Source organism: Nematostella vectensis, chromosome 8 (assembly GCF_932526225.1).
Source record: "Nematostella vectensis chromosome 8, jaNemVect1.1, whole genome shotgun sequence".
Lineage (NCBI taxonomy): Eukaryota > Metazoa > Cnidaria > Anthozoa > Actiniaria > Edwardsiidae > Nematostella > Nematostella vectensis.
In genome coordinates this window covers 16,007,671-16,028,868 of record NC_064041.1, presented here as the reverse complement: position 1 = coordinate 16,028,868, position 21,198 = coordinate 16,007,671, and the positions used below count along the sequence as shown (strand labels likewise).

General features: G+C 42.7%; 1 protein-coding gene across 2 annotated transcripts; it reads right to left on the bottom strand.

The window, feature by feature from the left end:
* Positions 1–49: 49 nt before the first annotated feature.
* Positions 50–19,581, bottom strand: LOC5505344 (MORN repeat-containing protein 1). 2 transcript variants are annotated; one of them, XM_001626140.3, is made up of 12 exons: positions 19,410–19,581; positions 17,801–17,872; positions 17,308–17,517; positions 16,881–16,971; positions 10,755–10,842; positions 9,476–9,683; positions 7,832–7,925; positions 7,120–7,309; positions 6,495–6,630; positions 5,766–5,940; positions 1,475–1,674; positions 50–625 (listed from the first exon to the last, which is right to left on the bottom strand). In XM_001626140.3, the coding sequence occupies exons 1-12, from the start codon at positions 19,486–19,488 to the stop codon at positions 492–494; spliced, it is 1,677 nt and encodes a 558-aa protein (XP_001626190.2). In that variant the 5' UTR covers positions 19,489–19,581; the 3' UTR covers positions 50–491. The 2 variants fall into 2 exon arrangements, with proteins under 2 accessions (XP_001626190.2, XP_032229663.1); XM_032373772.2 differs by having other exon boundaries at positions 17,308–17,558; positions 19,410–19,569.
* Positions 19,582–21,198: the final 1,617 nt, after the last annotated feature.

The window sequence follows — 21,198 nt, the reverse complement described above, 5'->3', positions numbered from 1 at the left end:
CTTAAATGCAAACTTGACAAAAGGGAGTATGAATAAGGTAAATGAAACCTTCAACATACATATTGCATTTTAATAAATGAATGTATCAGTTATTTACATAATTAATATAAAATGTAGACAATGGAATAGGTTTGGGGTATTCTGAGAGCTAGCCAAAATGTTCAAAATATCATTACTCACTTCCATCAATTAGGTTTTGAATCTGTAATGGACACATTTTGTACCCTGTCATTGGTCAACACATTGCAGTGAGATGGAACAATTGGAAGTCTTTAAGTGTAGCCCAATAAGGCAAGTGTAGCCCAATAAGGCAAACTGTTCAAGGCTTTTTAGTGAGAGAAGCTGTAGTAATGTATTTTGTAGCTTAAAGTTCATGAGTTTGAGTTTGCAGATTGTTCAAAATCGCAGTAATGCCTTTACAAACAAACTTGAATGCTTTCTTATGCAGATATCTATTATATATTACAACAGTAGAAAATATCAAACACACATCAGTTTCTTCGACTTTCCATTTTGCTTTTGGCTCGCTTCTTGGGCTGAAGCTTAACATGGAAGAAGGCTGGGGCCAGCCTAGAGTCCAGGAACCTTGGGGTTGTTATGTCCTGGACGACGATGACATAATCCCCTGCAAGGGATATAGTATTTTGTTAAAAGTGTTTTGTGCGTGTAAAAACCTTCAGCACAGGCTTGGTGTATCAAGTATCACAAAAAGGAATCTCCTTGCAAGAAGTTGATGGAGAGTTATAGGAGTTACTATACTCTGCCAAAGAGGTGTATTCACAATAAGTATTATCAATAAATATTTACCTGGTTATTATCAAATAAACATTTACCTTGGGTATAAACAATGAATATTTACTTGGGTATTATCAATAAATATTTTATTTACCTGGGTTTTATCAATAAACATTTACCTCGGTATAAACAATTAATATTTACCTGGGAATTATCAATAAATATTTTATTTACCTGGTATTATCAATAAACATTTACCTTGGGTATAAACAATGGATATTTACCTGGGTATTATCAATAAATATTTTATTTACCTGGGTATTATCAAAAAACATTTACCTCGGGTATAAACAATGAATATTTACCTGGGTATTACCAATAAATATTTTATTTACCTGGGTATTATCAATAAACATTTATCTTGGGTATAAACAATTAATATTTACCTGGGTATTATCAATAAATATTTTATTTACCTGGTATTATCAATAAACATTTACCTTGGGTATAAACAATGGATATTTACCTGGGTATTATCAATAAATATTTTATTTACCTGGGTATTATCAAAAAAACATTTACCTCGGGTATAAACAATGAATATTTACCTGGGTATTATCAATAAATATTTACCTGGGTATTATCAAAAAACATTTACCTTGGGTATAAACAATGAGTATTTACCTGGGTATTATCAATAAATATTTTATTTACCTGGGTATTATCAATAAATATTTACCTGGTTTACATAGTTTTTCCTCTTTTTCCTCCCTCTTGTCCTTCCGCCCTTTCTTTCCTTCCTTGGCCTCAACTTTCTCCACAATGTCTACAAGATCCTCCTTATTCTTCTTTCTCTTGCTCCCTCCTTCGCCGATGGAAGAAGGAATGTTGACTTTTCCAAGTAAATTTGGGTTGATACTGGAGCCAGCTTTTTTCCATCTGCAAGCAAAATAATGTCAGTTTACATACCTGCAAAATCATGCTAATTGGTTTACATACCTGCAAAATCATGCTAATTGGTTTACATACCTGCAAAATCATGCTAATTGGTTTACATACCTGCAAAATCATGCTAATTGATTTACATCTCTGCAAGCAGGCCCGGGTGAAAGAGTTTTTTTTTTGTCCAAGGAAGGCCTGTTGCTTAAGGCAATGTTCATTATAGCATGTACATACACTTATTTAAGTACACCCAAAAAAACAACAATTGAATAAAAAGATTAGAACAGAACTGATTCTATGAAGCATTAAATTTTCAATTTTCACTTGTTCTTAAAAAAAACTCTTTTGATTCAATCATAAAGCTTTATCACATGTGGTCAGGCATCCTCTTTGCTCTTTCACATCTTTACAATGGAGTTGGTACAGGAGTTGGTACCCCTTCCCCCTACCCCATAGAGTTGGTACCCCTTTCCTCTACCCCATAGAGTTGGTACCCCTTCCCCTACCCCATAGAGTTGGTACCCCTTCCCCCTACCCCATAGAGTTGGTACCCCTTCCCCTACCCCATAGAGTTGGTACCTCTTCCCTCTACCCCATAGAATTGGTACCCCTTCCCCCTACCCCATAGAGTTGGTAACCCTTCCCCCTACCCCATAGAGTTGGTACCCCCTTCCCCCTACCCCATAGAGTTGGTACCCCTTTCCTCTACCCCATAGAGTTGGTACCCCTTCCCCTACCCCATAGAGTTGGTAACCCTTCCCCCTACCCCATAGAGTTGATACCACTTCTCCCTACCCCATAGAGTTGGTACCCCTTTCCTCTACCCCATAGAGTTGGTACCCCTTCCCCTACCCCATAGAGTTGGTACCCCTTCCCCCTACCCCATAGAGTTGGTACCCCTTCCCCTACCCCATAGAGTTGGTACCTCTTCCCTCTACCCCATAGAATTGGTACCCCTTCCCCCTACCCCATAGAGTTGGTAACCCTTCCCCCTACCCCATAGAGTTGGTACCCCTTCCCCCTACCCCATAGAGTTGGTACCCCCTTCCCCCTACCCCATAGAGTTGGTACCCCTTCCCCCTACCCCATAGAGTTGGTACCCCCTTCCCCCTACCCCATAGAGTTGGTACCCCTTCCCCCTACCCCATAGAGTTGGTACCCCCTTCCCCTACCCCATAGAGTTGGTACCCCTTCCCCCTACCCCATAGAGTTGGTACCTCTTCCCTCTACCCCATAGAATTGGTACCCCTTCCCCTACCCCATAGAGTTGATACCACTTCTCCCTACCCCATAGAGTTGGTACCCCTTCCCCTACCCCATAGAGTTGGTACCCCTTCCCCTACCCCATAGAGTTGGTACCCCTTCCCCTACCCCATAGAGTTGGTACCCCCTTCCCCATACCCCATAGAGTTGGTACCCCTTCCCCCTACCCCATAGAGTTGGTACCCCTTCCCCCTACCCCATAGAGTTGGAACCCCTTCCCCCTACCCCATAGAGTTGGTACCTCTTCCCCCTACCCCATAGAAATGGTACCCCTTCCCCTACCACATAGAGTTGGTACCCCTTCCCCATACCCCACAGAGTTGGTACCCCTTCCCCTACCCCATAGAGTTGGTACCCCTCCCCCTACCACATAGAGTTGGTAACCCTTCCCCCTACCCCTTAGAGTTGGTACCCCCTTCCCCCTATCCCATAGAGTTGGTACCCCCTTCCCCCTACCCCATAGAGTTGATACCACTTCTCCCTACCCCATAGAGTTGGTACCCCCTTCCCCTACCCCATAGAGTTGGTACCACTTCCCCCTACCCCATAGAGTTGGTACCCCTTCCCCCTACCCCATAGAGTTGGTAACCCTTCCCCCTACCCCATAGAGTTGGTACCCCTCCCCCCTACCCAATAAAGTGGGTACCCCTTCCCCCTACCCCTTAGAATTGGTACCCCTTCCCCTACCCCATAGAGTTGGTACCCCTTCCCCTACCCCATAGAGTTGGTACCCCCTTCCCCCTACCCCATAGAGTTGGTACCTCTTCCCCCTACCCCATAGAATTGGTACCCCTTCCCCTACCACATAGAGTTGGTACCCCTTCCCCATACCCCACAGAGTTGGTACCCCTTCCCCTACCCCATAGAGTTGGTACCCCTCCCCCTACCACATAGAGTTGGTAACCCTTCCCCCTACCCCTTAGAGTTGGTACCCCCTTCCCCCTATCCCATAGAGTTGGTACCCCCTTCCCCCTACCCCATAGAGTTGATACCACTTCTCCCTACCCCATAGAGTTGGTACCCCCTTCCCCTACCCCATAGAGTTGGTACCACTTCCCCCTACCCCATAGAGTTGGTACCCCTTCCCCCTACCCCATAGAGTTGGTAACCCTTCCCCCTACCCCATAGAGTTGATACCTCTTCCCCCTACCCAATAAAGTGGGTACCCCTTCCCCCTACCCCTTAGAATTGGTACCCCTTCCCCTACCCCATAGAGTTGGTACCCCTTCCCCTACCCCATAGAGTTGGTACCCCCTTCCCCCTACCCCATAGAGTTGGTACCCCTTTCCTCTACCCCATAGAGTTGGTACCCCTTCCCCTACCCCATAGAGTTGGTACCCCTTCCCCCTACCCCATAGGGTTGGTACCCCTTCCCCTACCCCATAGAGTTGGTACCTCTTCCCTCTACCCCATAGAATTGGTACCCCTTCCCCCTACCCCATAGAGTTGGTAACCCTTCCCCCTACCCCATAGAGTTGGTACCCCCTTCCCCCTACCCCATAGAGTTGGTACCCCTTCCCCCTACCCCATAGAGTTGGTACCCCTTCCCCCTACCCCATAGAGTTGGTACCCCTTCCCCCTACCCCATAGAGTTGGTACCCCTTCCCCCTACCCCATAGAGTTGGTACCCCTTCCCCTACCCCATAGAGTTGGTACCCCCTTCCCCCTACCCCATAGAGTTGGTACCTCTTCCCTCTACCCCATAGAATTGGTACCCCTTCCCCTACCCCATAGAGTTGATACCACTTCTCCCTACCCCATAGAGTTGGTACCCCTTCCCCTACCCCATAGAGTTGGTACCCCTTCCCCTACCCCATAGAGTTGGTACCCCTTCCCCCTACCCCATAGAGTTGGTACCCCCTTTCCCCTACCCCATAGAGTTGGTACCCCTTCCCCTACCCCATAGAGTTGGTACCCCTTCCCCCTACCCCATAGAGTTGGTACCTCTTCCCTCTACCCCATAGAATTGGTACCCCTTCCCCTACCCCATAGAGTTGATACCACTTCTCCCTACCCCATAGAGTTGGTACCCCCTTCCCCTACCCCATAGAGTTGGTACCCCTTCCCCCTACCCCATAGAGTTGGTACCCCTTCCCCTACCCCATAGAGTTGGTACCCCTTCCCCCTACCCCATAGAGTTGGTACCTCTTCCCTCTACCCCATAGAATTGGTACCCCCTTCCCCTACCACATAGAGTTGGTACCCCTTCCCCATACCCCACAGAGTTGGTACCCCCTTCCCCTACCCCATAGAGTTGGTACCCCTCCCCCTACCACATAGAGTTGGTAACCCTTCCCCCTACCCCTTAGAGTTGGTACCCCTTCCCCCTATCCCATAGAGTTGGTACCCCTTCCCCCTACCCCATAGAGTTGATACCACTTCTCCCTACCCCATAGAGTTGGTACCCCTTCCCCTACCCCATAGAGTTGGTATTACTTCCCCCTACCCCATAGAGTTGGTACCCCCTTCCCCCTACCCCATAGAGTTGGTAACCCTTCCCCCTACCCCATAGAGTTGGTACCCCTTCCCCCTACCCAATAAAGTGGGTACCCCTTCCCCCTACCCCTTAGAATTGGTACCCCTTCCCCTACCCCATAGAGTTGGTACCCCTTCCCCTACCCCATAGAGTTGGTACCCCTTCCCCCTACCCCATAGAGTTGGTACCTCTTCCCCCTACTCCATAGAGTTGGTACCCCCTTCCCCCTACTCCATAGAGTTGGTACCCTTCCCCAACACCATAGAATTGGTACCCCCTTCCCCCTCTCCCTCCCCCTTGTGTTGGCAACCCCTCCCCTAGAGTTAGCAGCCAAAAGCATCTACTGTACCTCATTAGGCTGCCACGCCTCTCATATTCAGGCCGTGGTGGTTCCACTGCTTGGGAGAGCGTGGTGAATGACTTTACCCCAGGAGGTAGTGGAGGCAAGTAAAGATTTTCAAACACAGCTTTTCCACCTGTCGTCCTTGCAGTGGATGGCGGGGGTGGCATCAGCGCCGCAATCTCTGAAATAATGCAAGAGAAGGTTAAACAGGAGATATTTTGCAGAATTTTGCTTATTAATAATATTCTCTGCATATCTACTGTATCAAAGCCATCATCATCACCAACATAATTATCATATCAAACAAAGATTTCATTAGGCCCTGGCGGCATGTGGAAGTGCCAGCTATTTTCCACCGAGCGCCGGCTACTTATTTTTAAAGTGGACTTAAAATGAATTTGATGCCCTACTTATCAATTTCCACCGCCTACCCTGAAAGTTAATGAAAACCCTGTAAAATCAGTATCACTACCACCATATGATGCATTACATTAATGCAGTCATTGACAATCATTTGTAATCATTAACATCATCATCATAATCACTAATGATATTATCATAACCACGATTATTACATATTATCAAAATTACTATTATCATAAATACCATATTATTATCAACACCAACAATAACTACCATCATTATCATCAACATTATCATCACCACCGCCATCTCATTAATCATCAACCTTATCATAACTGCCATCATCATCATTCATTATCACCATAACTGCACCTTCGGTTGTCAGTGGTCCTTTTTCACTGTTATTATTCATCATCATGCTGGCTTGTGATAGTGCAGCAGTTCTGTTCGGAAGATCTAAATTACTCTCTGCAGCAGATCCACTGTCTGATGCCGCATCATGAGTTATCTAAACAGCAATAGAAGGATTGGCTTTAGATAACAAGAACCACAATAGCAAGCCTTAAGCATACATACCAGACTTTGTGTGATCCCTAAAATTGTTTAAATAAAATTTGATTGGAGTGTAGTAGTGACTTGGGTAACATAATTAAACTATGTATAGTAATGTGCAATTATCATTTTATATTATTCATTCTTATTTATGCATCACATTTTATCAGTTATTGTGTTTGTATAGAAAACATTTGTAAGCTGATAAACATTTGTATATTTTATGCAATTGAGGGGGGGGGGGGTTGCAACATCTAAGGCTAAGGTTTGCATTGAAAGCAAGCTTCAGTCATTTCTTGTATTTGTTGGTTGTGGGGATTCTCTTTCATATGTTATTCTTTATTAAATTCCAGGTCTAATGGGGAGGGTGGTTGTGGGTGCCATTCCTTGCCGAGTCTTCTGATAAATCTCAGCTATAACATGTAGTGCAAACTAGTGTGCATACCTCTGGCACCTGTATACTGTCTGTCTGCCTTGGGATGTCAGCTGAGCTGTCATAAGGTGTCGGGGATGCCACTGGCAGCGGCCTGCTAGGCGTGGCACTGGGGGGCCCACCTATTGTACCAGGTCCCATACTATCAGCCGAGATGTCGCCAAGGGAGTCAGTCAAGTAGTAGGGCTCGACTTCAAACCCACTGCAAGAAACAGACAGTGTCAGGTTTAGAGTGTGATACACCTGCCGCAAAAAAGAGTGAAAGCTGAACACAGTATTTGGTGGCCAAGGGGATGGAGGGGGGGGGGGGGGGTGGGGTTATACACCTGCACTAGTGTAGGTTACAGTACAAGGTTTGCATCTTGTTGCACTCAGCAAAAACTAACAATGGATTCTCAGGTTAAGGTTAAGGTTCATTCTAACAATGGTGTCCGGGTTAAGGTTTACTGCAATCTGCAAAAACTAACAATGGTGTTGGGGTTAAGGTTCACTGCACTCTGCAAACACTAACAATGGTGTCCGGGTTTAGGTTCACTACACTCAGCAAAAACTAACAATGGATTTTCAGGTTAAGGTTAAGGTTCATTCTAACAATGGTGTCCGGGTTAAGGTTTACTGCAATCTGCAAAAACTAACAATGGTGTTGGGGTTAGGGTTCACTGCAATCTGCAATAACTAACAATGGTGTTGGGGTTAGGGTTCACTGCAATCTGCAAACACTAACAATGGTGTCGGTAGGTGTTCATCCTGGTCTGTGGGTGTTTTTGTTCTGCCGATGATGCGGACCCAGCCTGTGACCTGGAGCAGCCGCCCCTCCTCTATGAAAATGAACACAAATAATAAATTGTTAATAAAAGAATTATTTTGTGGACTCCTTGATAGAATTTTATAATGATAATAGATTTGAAGTGAATATCAGAAAAATTAACAGTTTATTAATACAAAAATACTTTGTGACCAAAGGGGAAAAAGCTATTATCTTTAAACATCCATTATTTGAGAAATCTTATATACTTTTCATAGCCTGCGTAGCGGCTCAAGGGAAGGGGAGGAAGACTGGGGGAGAGGAAGAAAGGAGAGTCTGCCCACTGACTATGTTCTAGCAGTTCACTTCGGTCTGTAAGAGATGTGTCACATGTGTTGTACATCCATCAATGCGTCGTATCACCAAGCTTTGGTGCAAAAAAATGCCTGTGAGTTGGTCGAGTAAGAGTTTAAAAAATGTTTATTGAGCGTTTTATCGATCATACAAGATCCAAAAGGACCAGATTTTGCCCTAAAATACGAGCAGTTGTACGCTTGAGGTAGCTATTTTTAAGGGATGTGTCGGTAATTATGCCGACAGAAAAAGTTTTTCAAATTTTTCAAATCCTTAGCTTCTTGCCGAAGCAAGAACAAAATCAAAAGCATTTGTGCTTGTAATCGTCCCGCTAAACAGCACCATAGAGGATCAGGTCAGCGAACTGGAATCACTGGGGATATCAGCCTGCTCCCTTGACCTCAATAACATCTAATCCATCTTGAGGGGTCGTTTTTCGATCGTTTACGGCTCTGCTGAAAACAGTACAGACAAGGCGCTAACACTGGACTCTACCGTCAAGGAAAACCTCACTGCCTGTGTAGCCAACAAAACTCACCTCGTACAGACCTGGGGTATCGATCTCATGTCTTTAGCGATAACAACACCAAAACCATCAGCTCTTTTGCTCTCTTTAAAAATATTGGGAACGAAACATAAGTCAGTTTTTTTTCCGTATTGAATTATGTTGACTGGACAGTCAACAAACCTGTTTTTTCTCATGCGGACATACCGGAGAACACATAGTGCGAAGAAACAAGACAATTTCATGTAGCACGTTTATTTTGACAAGAAACTGAAATTACATTGTAAACAGTTCATGTGATTGGTTAACTTTGATAGCTACACGTATACTTGAGGACACACGCTTAGGGGCGGCGCGGCTAGAACAATGGTCTGCCAGCAGGCTCTCCTTTCTTCCCTTCGCCCTCCCCTTCCCTTGAGCCGCTACACAGGCTTTACTTTTCATATTGTTAGAGACAAAAGACAAATAATTATTATTTAATAGTAATTTATATAGAAGATAGTAACTACAATAATGCATGAGTGTAGTCATTCATTGTAGAAGAGTGCTTGATAAACAGGTGAAGAGCGGGATATATCTTGATGTATAGAAAAAACATGCAAACTACCATTTCATCCCTACTGTACAAGCCTGTTTTGTGGTTAATGGGCAACCATGAAACAGACCTGTAGGGATGAAACGGTAGTTGGCGTTTTTTTCTATACATCGAGATACAGTATATTAGTAAATATAATATGCTAAAATGCAAAGAAATGTATATTCACCTGGAATAACATCACCATTAGCAGTACAACACTCAACCTCAAAGCCAAATGGCCGGCCCTGGGCAACTTCAGCCACAGGCTTGCCGACTATCCTGAGAACAACTGCCTCCATCTCGGGTCTGCCGCTAACCCAGAGGCCCTCGTACGCCATTCCTGAGCAGTGGACCATGGAGCCCTCACCATGGAACTCATCACCCCACCACTGACCCTGATAATCAAAACACAATGAATTTTAAAAACAAAAACATTCTGTCTAAAGATGAATTTTCATGAAAGCTAGGCCTAGGCATCATGTACCAGGGTATAGCTTGCACTTAAAAGATCACTCGACAGCATTGAGAAGTGACACAAAAATGCTTAAATGTGAGTTAATATACATTGTATGAACACCAGCATGATAAATAAATTTGGAAAATCAACAGCAGCTGGAATGCTTTTTTACATTTCCCCTTATGTGTGTCTGGTACAGTACTGGAATGTTTTTTCTACATTCCCCCTAATGTGTGTCTGGTACAGTATTGGAATGTTTTTTCTACATTTCCCCTTATGTTTGTCTGGTACAGTATTGAAATTTTCTTTTTTTAACATTTCCCCTTATCTGAGACCTCAGTCACCTTTCTGGATATTTCACTCTCCATCAAGGATGATCACCTAGCCACTTCAGTGTACTACAAGCCCTGACTCACACAGTTATCTTCTGTTCTCTTCCTCTCATCCCAAACATGTTAAAACTGCTATCCCTTATTCTCAGACTTTGTGACTTTGCAGCGATGACTCTGACTTTCACTCTCAATCTGAGAACATGTGTCAATTCTTTAGCGACCGTGATTATCCTGCTCACGATGTCACTAACGATCTTGGTCGTGCTCGTTCCATTGATCGTTCTGTTGCATTGCAACCCTCTAAGCCTAAAAGTGAGGATAGAATTCCCGTTCCTCTCACATTTCATCCCTCTAACCTAGCCATTAAGCACTCAGTCTCTAGGAACTTTAAGATCCTACAAGAAGACCCTGAAACGGCCGCTATTTTTCCTCAGCCTCCTATCTTCTTTTTCCGCCGTGACAAGAATCTACGTTCCTCTCTTGTCAGAAGCAGAACCTTGACCCCCGATAAACTAGGCGTTCACCATACCTTTTTAACCTTGTGTTGATTCACGCCTTATGTGTGCCTGGTACAGTATTGGAATGCTTTTTTTTTAACATTTCCCCTTATGTGTGCCTGGTACAGTGTTGGAATGCTTTTTTTACATTTCCCCTTATGTGTGCCTGGTATCACTCACAGCATATAGAGTACCATCCTCTTGCTTGATTATACCATGTCCCTGCCGAAGGTCCTTGACCCAGTCCCCCTCATACACATCCCCATTGCTTGATGGGAGGAAAAACAGATAGTGAGGAATTATGGGAGGAATACCAGATAGTGAGGAATCATGGGAGAAATACCAGATAGTGAGGAATCATGGGAGGAATACCAGATAGTGAGGAATCATGGGAGGAATACCAGATAGTCAGGAATCATGGGAGGAATACCAGATAGTGAGGAATCATGGGAGGAATACCAGATAGTGAGGAATCATGGGAGGAATACCAGATAGTGAGGAATCATGGGAAGGATACCAGATAGTGAGGAATCATGGGAGGAATACCAGATAGTAAGGAATCATGGGAGGAATAACAGATAGTGAGGAATCATGGGAGGAATACCAGATAGTGAGGAATCATGGGAGGAATACCAGATAGTGAGGAATCATACCAGATAGTGAGCAATCATGGGAGGAATACCAGATAGTGAGGAATCATGGGAGGAATACCAGATAGTGAGGAATCATACCAGATAGTGAGCAATCATGGGAGGAATACCAGATAGTGAGGAATCATGGGAGGAATACCAGATAGTGAGGAATCATGGGAGGAATACCAGATAGTGAGGAATCATGGGAGGAATACCAGATAGTGAGGAATCATGGGAGGGATACCAGATAGTGAGGAATCATGGGAGGAATACCAGATAGTAAAGAATCATGGGAGGAATAACAGATAGTGAGGAATCATGGGAGGAATACCAGATAGTGAGGAATCATACCAGATAGTGAGCAATCATGGGAGGAATACCAGATAGTGAGGAATCATGGGAGAAATACCAGATAGTGAGGAATCATGGGAGGAATAACAGATAGTGAGGAATCATGGGAGGAATACCAGATAGTGAGGAATCATGGGAGGAATACCAGATAGTGAGGAATCATGGGAGGAATAACAGATAGTGAGGAATCATGGGAGGAATACCAGATAGTGAGGAATCATACCAGATAGTGAGCAATCATGGGAGGAATACCAGATAGTGAGGAATCATGGGAGGAATACCAGATAGTGAGGAATCATGGGAGGAATAACAGATAGTGAGGAATCATGGGAGGAATAACAGATAGTGAGGAATCATGGGAGGAATACCAGATAGTGAGGAATCAAAGAGGTAAGACAAGGTTTGTAAACATACAGTCATTTGATTTGAGGGACCTTAAATAATCTGAAAAATTGTCAGAAAGTTTTTTTTAATTTTCTTTTTTGTCCCATATTGGAATACAAAATTATGCAATGAAATCTCAAAAGAGCAATCTCAAAGATAGTGTTATGAAACTGGATGAACTTCCAAGGCCAGACTTATTTTGGTTTTCAGCCCTGACATGTGGTTGTTTTGGTGCACAAGACAAGGTGCAGGTAAGAGAAAATATGGAAGGAATAGTGAGGAATCATGGGAGGAATACCAGATAGTGAGGAATCATGGGAGGAATACCAGATAGTGAGGAATCATGGGAGGAATACCAGATAGTGAGGAATCATGGGAAGGATACCAGATAGTGAGGAATCATGGGAGGAATACCAGATAGTAAGGAATCATGGGAGGAATAACAGATAGTGAGGAATCATGGGAGGAATACCAGATAGTGAGGAATCATGGGAGGAATACCAGATAGTGAGGAATCATACCAGATAGTGAGCAATCATGGGAGGAATACCAGATAGTGAGGAATCATGGGAGGAATACCAGATAGTGAGGAATCATACCAGATAGTGAGGAATCATGGGAGGAATACCAGATAGTGAGGAATCATGGGAGGAATAACAGATAGTGAGGAATCATGGGAGGAATACCAGATAGTGAGGAATCATGGGAGGAATACCAGATAGTGAGGAATCATGGGAGGAATACCAGATAGTGAGGAATCATGGGAGGAATACCAGATAGTGAGGAATCAAAGAGGTAAGACAAGGTTTGTAAACATACAGTCATTTGATTTGAGGGACCTTAAATAATCTGAAAAATTGTCAGAAAGTTTTTTTTAATTTTCTTTTTTGTCCCATATTGGAATACAAAATTATGCAATGAAATCTCAAAAGAGCAATCTCAAAGATAGTGTTATGAAACTGGATGAACTTCCAAGGCCAGACTTATTTTGGTTTTCAGCCCTGACATGTGGTTGTTTTGGTGCACAAGACAAGGTGCAGGTAAGAGAAAATATGGAAGGAATAGTGAGGAATCATGGGAGGAATACCAGATAGTGAGGAATCATGGGAGGAATACCAGATAGTGAGGAATCATGGGAGGAATACCAGATAGTGAGGAATCATGGGAAGGATACCAGATAGTGAGGAATCATGGGAGGAATACCAGATAGTAAGGAATCATGGGAGGAATAACAGATAGTGAGGAATCATGGGAGGAATACCAGATAGTGAGGAATCATGGGAGGAATACCAGATAGTGAGGAATCATACCAGATAGTGAGCAATCATGGGAGGAATACCAGATAGTGAGGAATCATGGGAGGAATACCAGATAGTGAGGAATCATACCAGATAGTGAGCAATCATGGGAGGAATACCAGATAGTGAGGAATCATGGGAGGAATACCAGATAGTGAGGAATCATGGGAGGAATAACAGATAGTGAGGAATCATGGGAGGAATACCAGATAGTGAGGAATCATGGGAGGAATACCAGATAGTAAGGAATCATGGAAGGAATAACAGATAGTAAGGAATCATGGGAGGAATACCAAATAGTCAGGAATCATGGGGAGGATACCAGATAGTGAGGAATCATGGGAGGAATACCAGATAGTGAGGAATCATGGGAGGAATACCAGATAGTGAGGATTTACGGGAGGAATACCAGATAGTGAGGATTTATGGGAGGAATACCAGATAGTGAGGAATCATGGGAGGAATACCAGATAGTGAGGAATCATGGGAGGAATACCAGATAGTGAGGAATCATGGGAGGAATACCAGATAGTGAGGAATAATGGGAGGAATACCAGATAGTGAGGAATCATGGGAGGAATACCAGATAGTGAGGAATCATGGGAGGGATACCAGATAGTGAGGAATCATGGGAGGAATACCAGATAGTGAGGAATCATGGGAGGAATACCAGATAGTGAGGAATCATACCAGATAGTGAGCAATCATGGGAGGAATACCAGGTAGTGAGGAATCATGGGAGGAATACCAGATAGTTAGGAATCATGGGAGGAATACCAGATAGTGAGGAATCATGGGAGGAATACCAGATAGTGAGGAATCAAAGAGGTAAGACAAGGTTTGTAAACATACAGTCATTTGATTTGAGGGACCTTAAATCATCTGAAAAATTGTCAGAAAGTTTTTTTTTATTTTCTTTTTTGTCCAATATTGGAAGACAAAATTATGCAATGAAATCTCAAAAGAGAAATCTCAAAGATAGTGTTATGAAACTGGATGAACTTCCAAGGCCAGACTTATTTTGGTTTTCAGCCCTGACATGTGGTTGTTTTGGTGCACAAGACAAGGTGCAGGTAAGAGAAAATATGGAAGGAATAGTGAGGAATCATGGGAGGAATACCAGATAGTGAGGAATCATGGGAGGAATACCAGATAGTGAGGAATCATGGGAGGGATACCAGATAGTGAGGAATCATGGGAGGAATACCAGATAGTAAAGAATCATGGGAGGAATAACAGATAGTGAGGAATCATGGGAGGAATACCAGATAGTGAGGAATCATACCAGATAGTGAGCAATCATGGGAGGAATACCAAATAGTGAGGAATCATGGGAGGAATACCAGATAGTGAGGAATCATGGGAGGAATACCAGATAGTGAGGAATCATGGGAGGAATAACAGATAGTGAGGAATCATGGGAGGAATACCAGATAGTGAGGAATCATGGGAGGAATACCAGATAGTGAGGAATCATGGGAGGAATACCAGATAGTGAGGAATCATGGGAGGAATACCAGATAGTGAGGAATCAAAGAGGTAAGACAAGGTTTGTAAACATACAGTCATTTGATTTGAGGGACCTTAAATAATCTGAAAAATTGTCAGAAAGTTTTTTTTAATTTTCTTTTTTGTCCCATATTGGAATACAAAATTATGCAATGAAATCTCAAAAGAGCAATCTCAAAGATAGTGTTATGAAACTGGATGAACTTCCAAGGCCAGACTTATTTTGGTTTTCAGCCCTGACATGTGGTTGTTTTGGTGCACAAGACAAGGTGCAGGTAAGAGAAAATATGGAAGGAATAGTGAGGAATCATGGGAGGAATACCAGATAGTGAGGAATCATGGGAGGAATACCAGATAGTGAGGAATCATGGGAGGAATACCAGATAGTGAGGAATCATGGGAAGGATACCAGATAGTGAGGAATCATGGGAGGAATACCAGATAGTAAGGAATCATGGGAGGAATAACAGATAGTGAGGAATCATGGGAGGAATACCAGATAGTGAGGAATCATGGGAGGAATACCAGATAGTGAGGAATCATACCAGATAGTGAGCAATCATGGGAGGAATACCAGATAGTGAGGAATCATGGGAGGAATACCAGATAGTGAGGAATCATGGAAGGAATACCAGATAGTGAGGAATCAAAGAGGTAAGACAAGGTTTGTAAACATACAGTCATTTGATTTGAGGGACCTTAAATCATCTGAAAAATTGTCAGAAAGTTTTTTTTTAATTTTCTTTTTTGTCCCATATTGGAAGACAAAATTATGCAATGAAATCTCAAAAGAGCAATCTCAAAGATAGTGTTATGAAACTGGATGAACTTCCAAGGCCAGACTTATTTTGGTTTTCAGCCCTGACATGTGGTTGTTTTGGTGCACAAGACAAGGTGCAGGTAAGAGAAAATATGGAAGTAAGTAATAAAGAACCTCTTTGCATCAATATCACACTTTTTTTCAAAACAACACAGTGTTAAATAATGCAGATTCATATGAACAGGGCTTCTGGCTTCCCCGTAATCCACAAATTTAAGCGTAATCCCGCCTAATTTGGCTATATTTTGAAAGACAAAACATTTAATTGCACATCTGATGTGTTCTTTTAGGGTTCTTACCTTTATTTCTCGTAAGAAAAGGGAGGTATTCTTCGTAAAAGTGCGATGTTTCAAACTGAATTTCGAAAACAAATAAAATCAGGCGTTCTTTGCTAAACCGCATAGGCCTAGGACTAATAACAAAATACCTTTTTTTAATTGGCTGGTGGCTAGGAGCCAATGAAAACTTGCCTAAGATATTTTCACGCAAAACCTTTTCAAGTTATTTCGTGCTTTCCTTTGGTACAAAATGTAGTTTGGGCGTAACAGTTGGTATTCCGTGTTATTTAGCACGTAATTTAGTAAAGAATCACGCAAAATTTTGATTTTTAAAGAAAAATGTATTGCAAAATCCCGCGTAATTTAGAGCGTAATGATTGATTTTCCGCGTAATTTAGCGCGTAATTTAGCAAAGAATCCCACGTAATTTTGAGTTTTTTTCCGCGTAATTCCAGAAGCCCTGTATGAATCACACTGAATGCTTACCAATTACAAGCCCACTAATAACTATGTTACATTAAAATAAAATTCTATACTTCAGTTACCAAATCAAATAAAATATCCTAAAAACCGATGGGAATGGATGCTTTCTTACACTTGGGATTTTGCTAGGATGACAAAATGGCGGTACATAGGGACTCTTTAAAGTACAGTAAGTCATACCAACCCCCGAAAATCTCAAGGCTTGAGATTTTTTGGTTAGAGGGGTGGGGTATATTCGTTTTTTGGGGGAGGGGTGGGTATAACCTTGCACACGTTTGCAGTATGGGAGAAAGCTCTCGCCACCCAATCCACTTTATAGATCTCACAAGGGTGTTAAATAACAATAAATACACACGGGGATTATTGTTTTAAATATTTTAATAGAAAAAAGGCAAAATGATGATTTTCTATAGAATAATTTTTCGGAAGCGATAAAAATAGCTAAAAAGTGGGAGATTTGGTGCTTAACATGGGAGAGCGGGAGAAGAGGTCCAAAAATCTTGAGAGTCCCGCCTAATGAGGGAGAGTTGACAGGTATTGTAAGTACTTACATGTAAATCATTTTCCCCTCTCCGTGTTTCTTGTGTTCATGGAATGAACCCTCATAGACAGAGCCATCCTTTTCCATTAGCTTGCCTGATCCTTGAAAAAAGGTTGTTCAAAAAAGAACTATGTTACTCAGTATCTGGAATGCTGGATTATTATTAGGGAAAAAGATAAAAAAACATTCATGTACTGTATCCATTTTATAATAATCTGAAGTCTGTTTTACTAACAATAAGTTCAATTTTTGCCTTAATTGAGGAATAATAACCTGAGGTATAATAACCTTGTTGGTGGGTATTGTGGGTGTGGAGACCCCCGGAAACCATAATATTGCATCCAAAAATCACAAATACTATAATACTGCTCCCAAAATCTTGAAATACCTGTTTTCAGTGCATACAACAATATGTATCCCTCTGCTATAATCCATACCTTCCCTCCTGTTGTTCATCCACTCTCCCTCATACTGAGAGCCATCTCCATACTTCATGACGCCATTCCCGTGTAGCTCCCCCTTTACAAACTGGCCTGTGTACTCATTACGGGATGACGCCCAGTAGCGAAACCCATGACCTTGGATCTCACCATCCATGAACTGTCCCTCATAAAAGCTACCATCAGCCATTAACAGCTTGCCATGACCTGTATTAGTCAATGGAATAACAATAAAGAACATCCATGACCTGAAAAATAGTGAATTAAGTAAAGTACAGCCATGACCTGTATAATTATCATCAAATACAGTTGTTAAAGAAAATTTTGTTTTAAAATATCGCTCAATTGCTTTTACAGCTCCAGAGCATATCACAACACCTATCTCAGATGATGACAAGTATTTTTTTATTACAAGATTTTATGAGTAAGTTATAGAATCCTAAAAGAAAGGTGAAAGGGGACATTTTGTCCGATTGATTCCAATACCTACCATGCTTTTTGCCTTTGCTCCATTCACCTTCGTATCTAAAGAACTTATTTTCATAGTTGAATACCCCGAAACCTAGAGTAAGAACAGATCAAGATAAGAGGAAAGTTCATTTATTATCCCAAGGGGGGGGGAAGATGAGGATTTTGATAAAAGTAAGAGAAAATATTAGGTGCCCCCCCCCCTATAGGTGGGACAAAATTTTCCATGCCCCCCCCCCCTTATGCTTCCCCCATATTTTTGGTGCCTCCTTCCCCTCAAGAAAACCCGAAGAAAGAAGGAGCAAAGGAGGGAACGGCAATGACAATGTGACAATGTCAAAGGAACGCGTGCAAGAGATTAGATGCAAGCTGTGAAGTACTCAATTTTTCAAATGTGTGACTAAATCCAGGTTGTCAACCTAATAAAGGTTGATGCTACAGATGTTGATGTTGATGACACAGAAGAAGCAAAAAGGCTTTTCGTTCTTCTCAATGCGAGAAAAGCCCAGCACGAGAAAGAAAAGAAAGAGAGAGGAAGACAGCAAATTAGATATGAGAGAGGATATTCATGAGGAAGAATGAGCACTTGTAGCATTTGAACGTTTTGTTAATGATTTCGGAGCGACTACAGAATCCAGGGCCGCAAAAAAAAAAACCACATCTTTTGGTTCTGTGGCTCCATGGCTGGGCTCATTTTATTTACAAATGAGGAACAGTCATAGTGAGTGGCTCAGCGGCTCCATGGCTCACCAGTCATTTGGGAACGAATCATTAAGGAACGACAAATAAAGTCAATTTGACTGCCGAGTCAGTGGCTCACAAAGATATCTTAAAATGGTGCCTTCGTAATCTAGAATAATTTATTCCCGCTACCTAACTGCCGAGGCAACGAGCCAGTGGTTATGGTGGTTGACTATAACTTATACACTCAATTTGACTGCCGAGCAAACAAGCCAGTGGCTCACAAAGATATCTTAAAATGAGGCCCTGGATTCTGTAGTCTAGCTATGATTTCAAATATGGAACATAAGCTAGCATATAGCGGTCAACCATGAAAGAGATAGGGTGCATACAGGCTTTCATTGAATAGATAAAACATTGTTTAATACGTATCCTGGACTCCTGGATTGTACATGCCAAATACCTGCCCCCAAACCGAGACTCTTTGAACAAAGAAGTCTGATTTGATCCTTGGTCAATTTACATAGAAGGGACAACACCCAAAGAAATCAGTGCCCCCTTTTTTAAATCCACAAACTTCCGGCGCCCCCCCCCCCCCCCCCCCCCCCGCCCCCTTTGGACCTCAAAAATTTCTCGAGGCCCCCCACAGTATCCTCACGCCCCCCCCTCCCCCTTGGGATAATAAATGAACTTTCCCTAAAAAAATAAGTTAATCGACACACAGTAGCAACACAGATACAGTATAACAGCAATAAATTACTCTACGATACAAGGAATATTAGAAAGTATTTTTTATGTGTCCTCGTAGTTCGAACTATTGTCAATGTTATCCCTTTAATTGCGATAAGTAAGTTAATTTATCTTAGACAACTTAGATTAAATTATTTGTCGAAACAACACAATATTTCTGACGATTTTCCACGAAACATTGACTATGCACAGAAGATTACCGTCTCTAAGCTGTTTCTTGGTCTCTCCTATGTAGTTCCCGGCGCCTTTGGAAGTGGTTGTGTTGAGAATTGTCGCCATTTTCGTGTTACTTTAGTGTGTTGCCGGGGAGATGAAGTTTCGCTCGTCCGCCATTTTGTTTTTGATGGCGGTTGCTACGTCCTGGGGCACCAAGCCTTGCGAACACAGGGAGCCAGTCCCAAAGAGTAAGCCGCGTACTTCAGCATACCTGTGTCTTCATGACGATTACATCTTAGGCTCCCAAGAGACCCAAAGGCGCCGAATAGACTACAATATTTTCACTCTCAGTCTCAGCGAGCTGTGCGTGGCGTAACCGACTAAGACAGGCCTGGGATCCTGGTTATTGCCTCCCCATTAATGCGCGGGTACCTCAAGTTCCTTTGTGTTGTACAGCTTGTTAGATAGCGGTGCTGGGGCCGAAATCTCCAGCCTAGCCGTAAAGCTTTAGCTGCCATACGGTGATTCAGCGCACGTCTGGGTGTATGGTCTGTTATTTAATTTTTATTTTTGCGAATGGGTCGGGTTCGATCCGCGGCCATTGCACCAGATGTTTTTTTTTTCTTTTCCTTCCTTGTGTCTTTTTTCATATTATTTATTGAATAGTATTTATAATTAATCTGTTACATTGTTTGTATTGTTTGTATAACTCTTGTGACTATGACTATGACTGACACAGTTTATGAACTGAATTGTTAGCAGGTGTTTTGCGGGCCCAAATGTGTGTCGGGGATATACGAGGTTGGTTTTAACATTTTCGGTCTGCAAAATGCAAATTATTCTGAGCATTGTTTTTTTGCTTAAAGTCTTAAAAGTTATGCTTGTTTTGAATGATTGTACCAGAAATTATGCTAGCATATAACGACTCGTTCCTAGTGTCTATTGGGCTATGGCCGCACCCTCATCCACCGCCCCCATCCACCGCCCCCGCAGGGCCGTAGCAGGGGGTGGGGCACTGATGGCTTTTCCTTCTCCGATATTTTCAAAAATTATCAGGGAATGGCCAGTAGGGGTGTGGCTGTACCCCCAATATTTTCTTAGTTTCTGTATTGTGCCCCTCCAATCTTATGTGGCCTGCTACGGCACTGCCCCACCAATCTTGTGTGGCCTGCTACGGCACTGCTCCACCAATCTTGTGTGGCCTGCAACGGCGCTGCTCCACCAATCTTGTGTGGCCTGCTACGGCACTGCTCCACCAATCTTGTGTGGCCTGCTACGGCACTGCTCCACCAATCGAGCAAAGAATCAAGCCTCTTCTTTCTTCTTTGATGAATCGCCTAATCTTATATTCACAAAAGATCTTTGGTTACCATAGAAACACGGCTTACAAGCCGCATGCAAACTCTCAAATCATCTTGCGCATGCGCCGTGACAAGCTATGAATGCTCGCCCTTTATACCCTCCTTGACAATGTTGCGGCTCTGTTGCGTTAGCTTGTGTGATAAATTCAATACGAGTAAGGACTCCGGCGGAGACTTGAAAGGTGTTTAACAATTTCGCTTAATATTTTTTTAAAAGCCACATGTAAGCTTTAAGCCCCGAGGCTTATAACAGATGTGGATTGAGTATTTAAATTGGCGCAAAACAGACTTTATATGGTCTAGACGCTAGCTGTTTGCTTGGCTTTTTTAGAGAGTTCCACAGACTTGTTTCTCTTTCTTCCCTTTCCTTGATTTCTGATTCCCCTTCCAAATTCTTTCTTCCCCTTCCTTACGGAAGAAGTGCAATTTATTTATTACTTTATTAAACATCACTGTCATAGCGTTCTACGAC

Coding starts and splice junctions, on each gene's coding strand:
- LOC5505344 (XM_001626140.3), bottom strand. CDS start 19,488: ATGGCGACAATTCTCAACACAACCACTTCCAAAGGCGCCGGGAACTAC. Junction 9,684..10,754: donor AGGATGGTACTCTATATGCT/GTGAGTGATACC, acceptor TTTGATTATCAG/GGTCAGTGGTGGGGTGATGA. Junction 5,941..6,494: donor AGGACCACTGACAACCGAAG/GTGCAGTTATGG, acceptor GCATTATTTCAG/AGATTGCGGCGCTGATGCCA.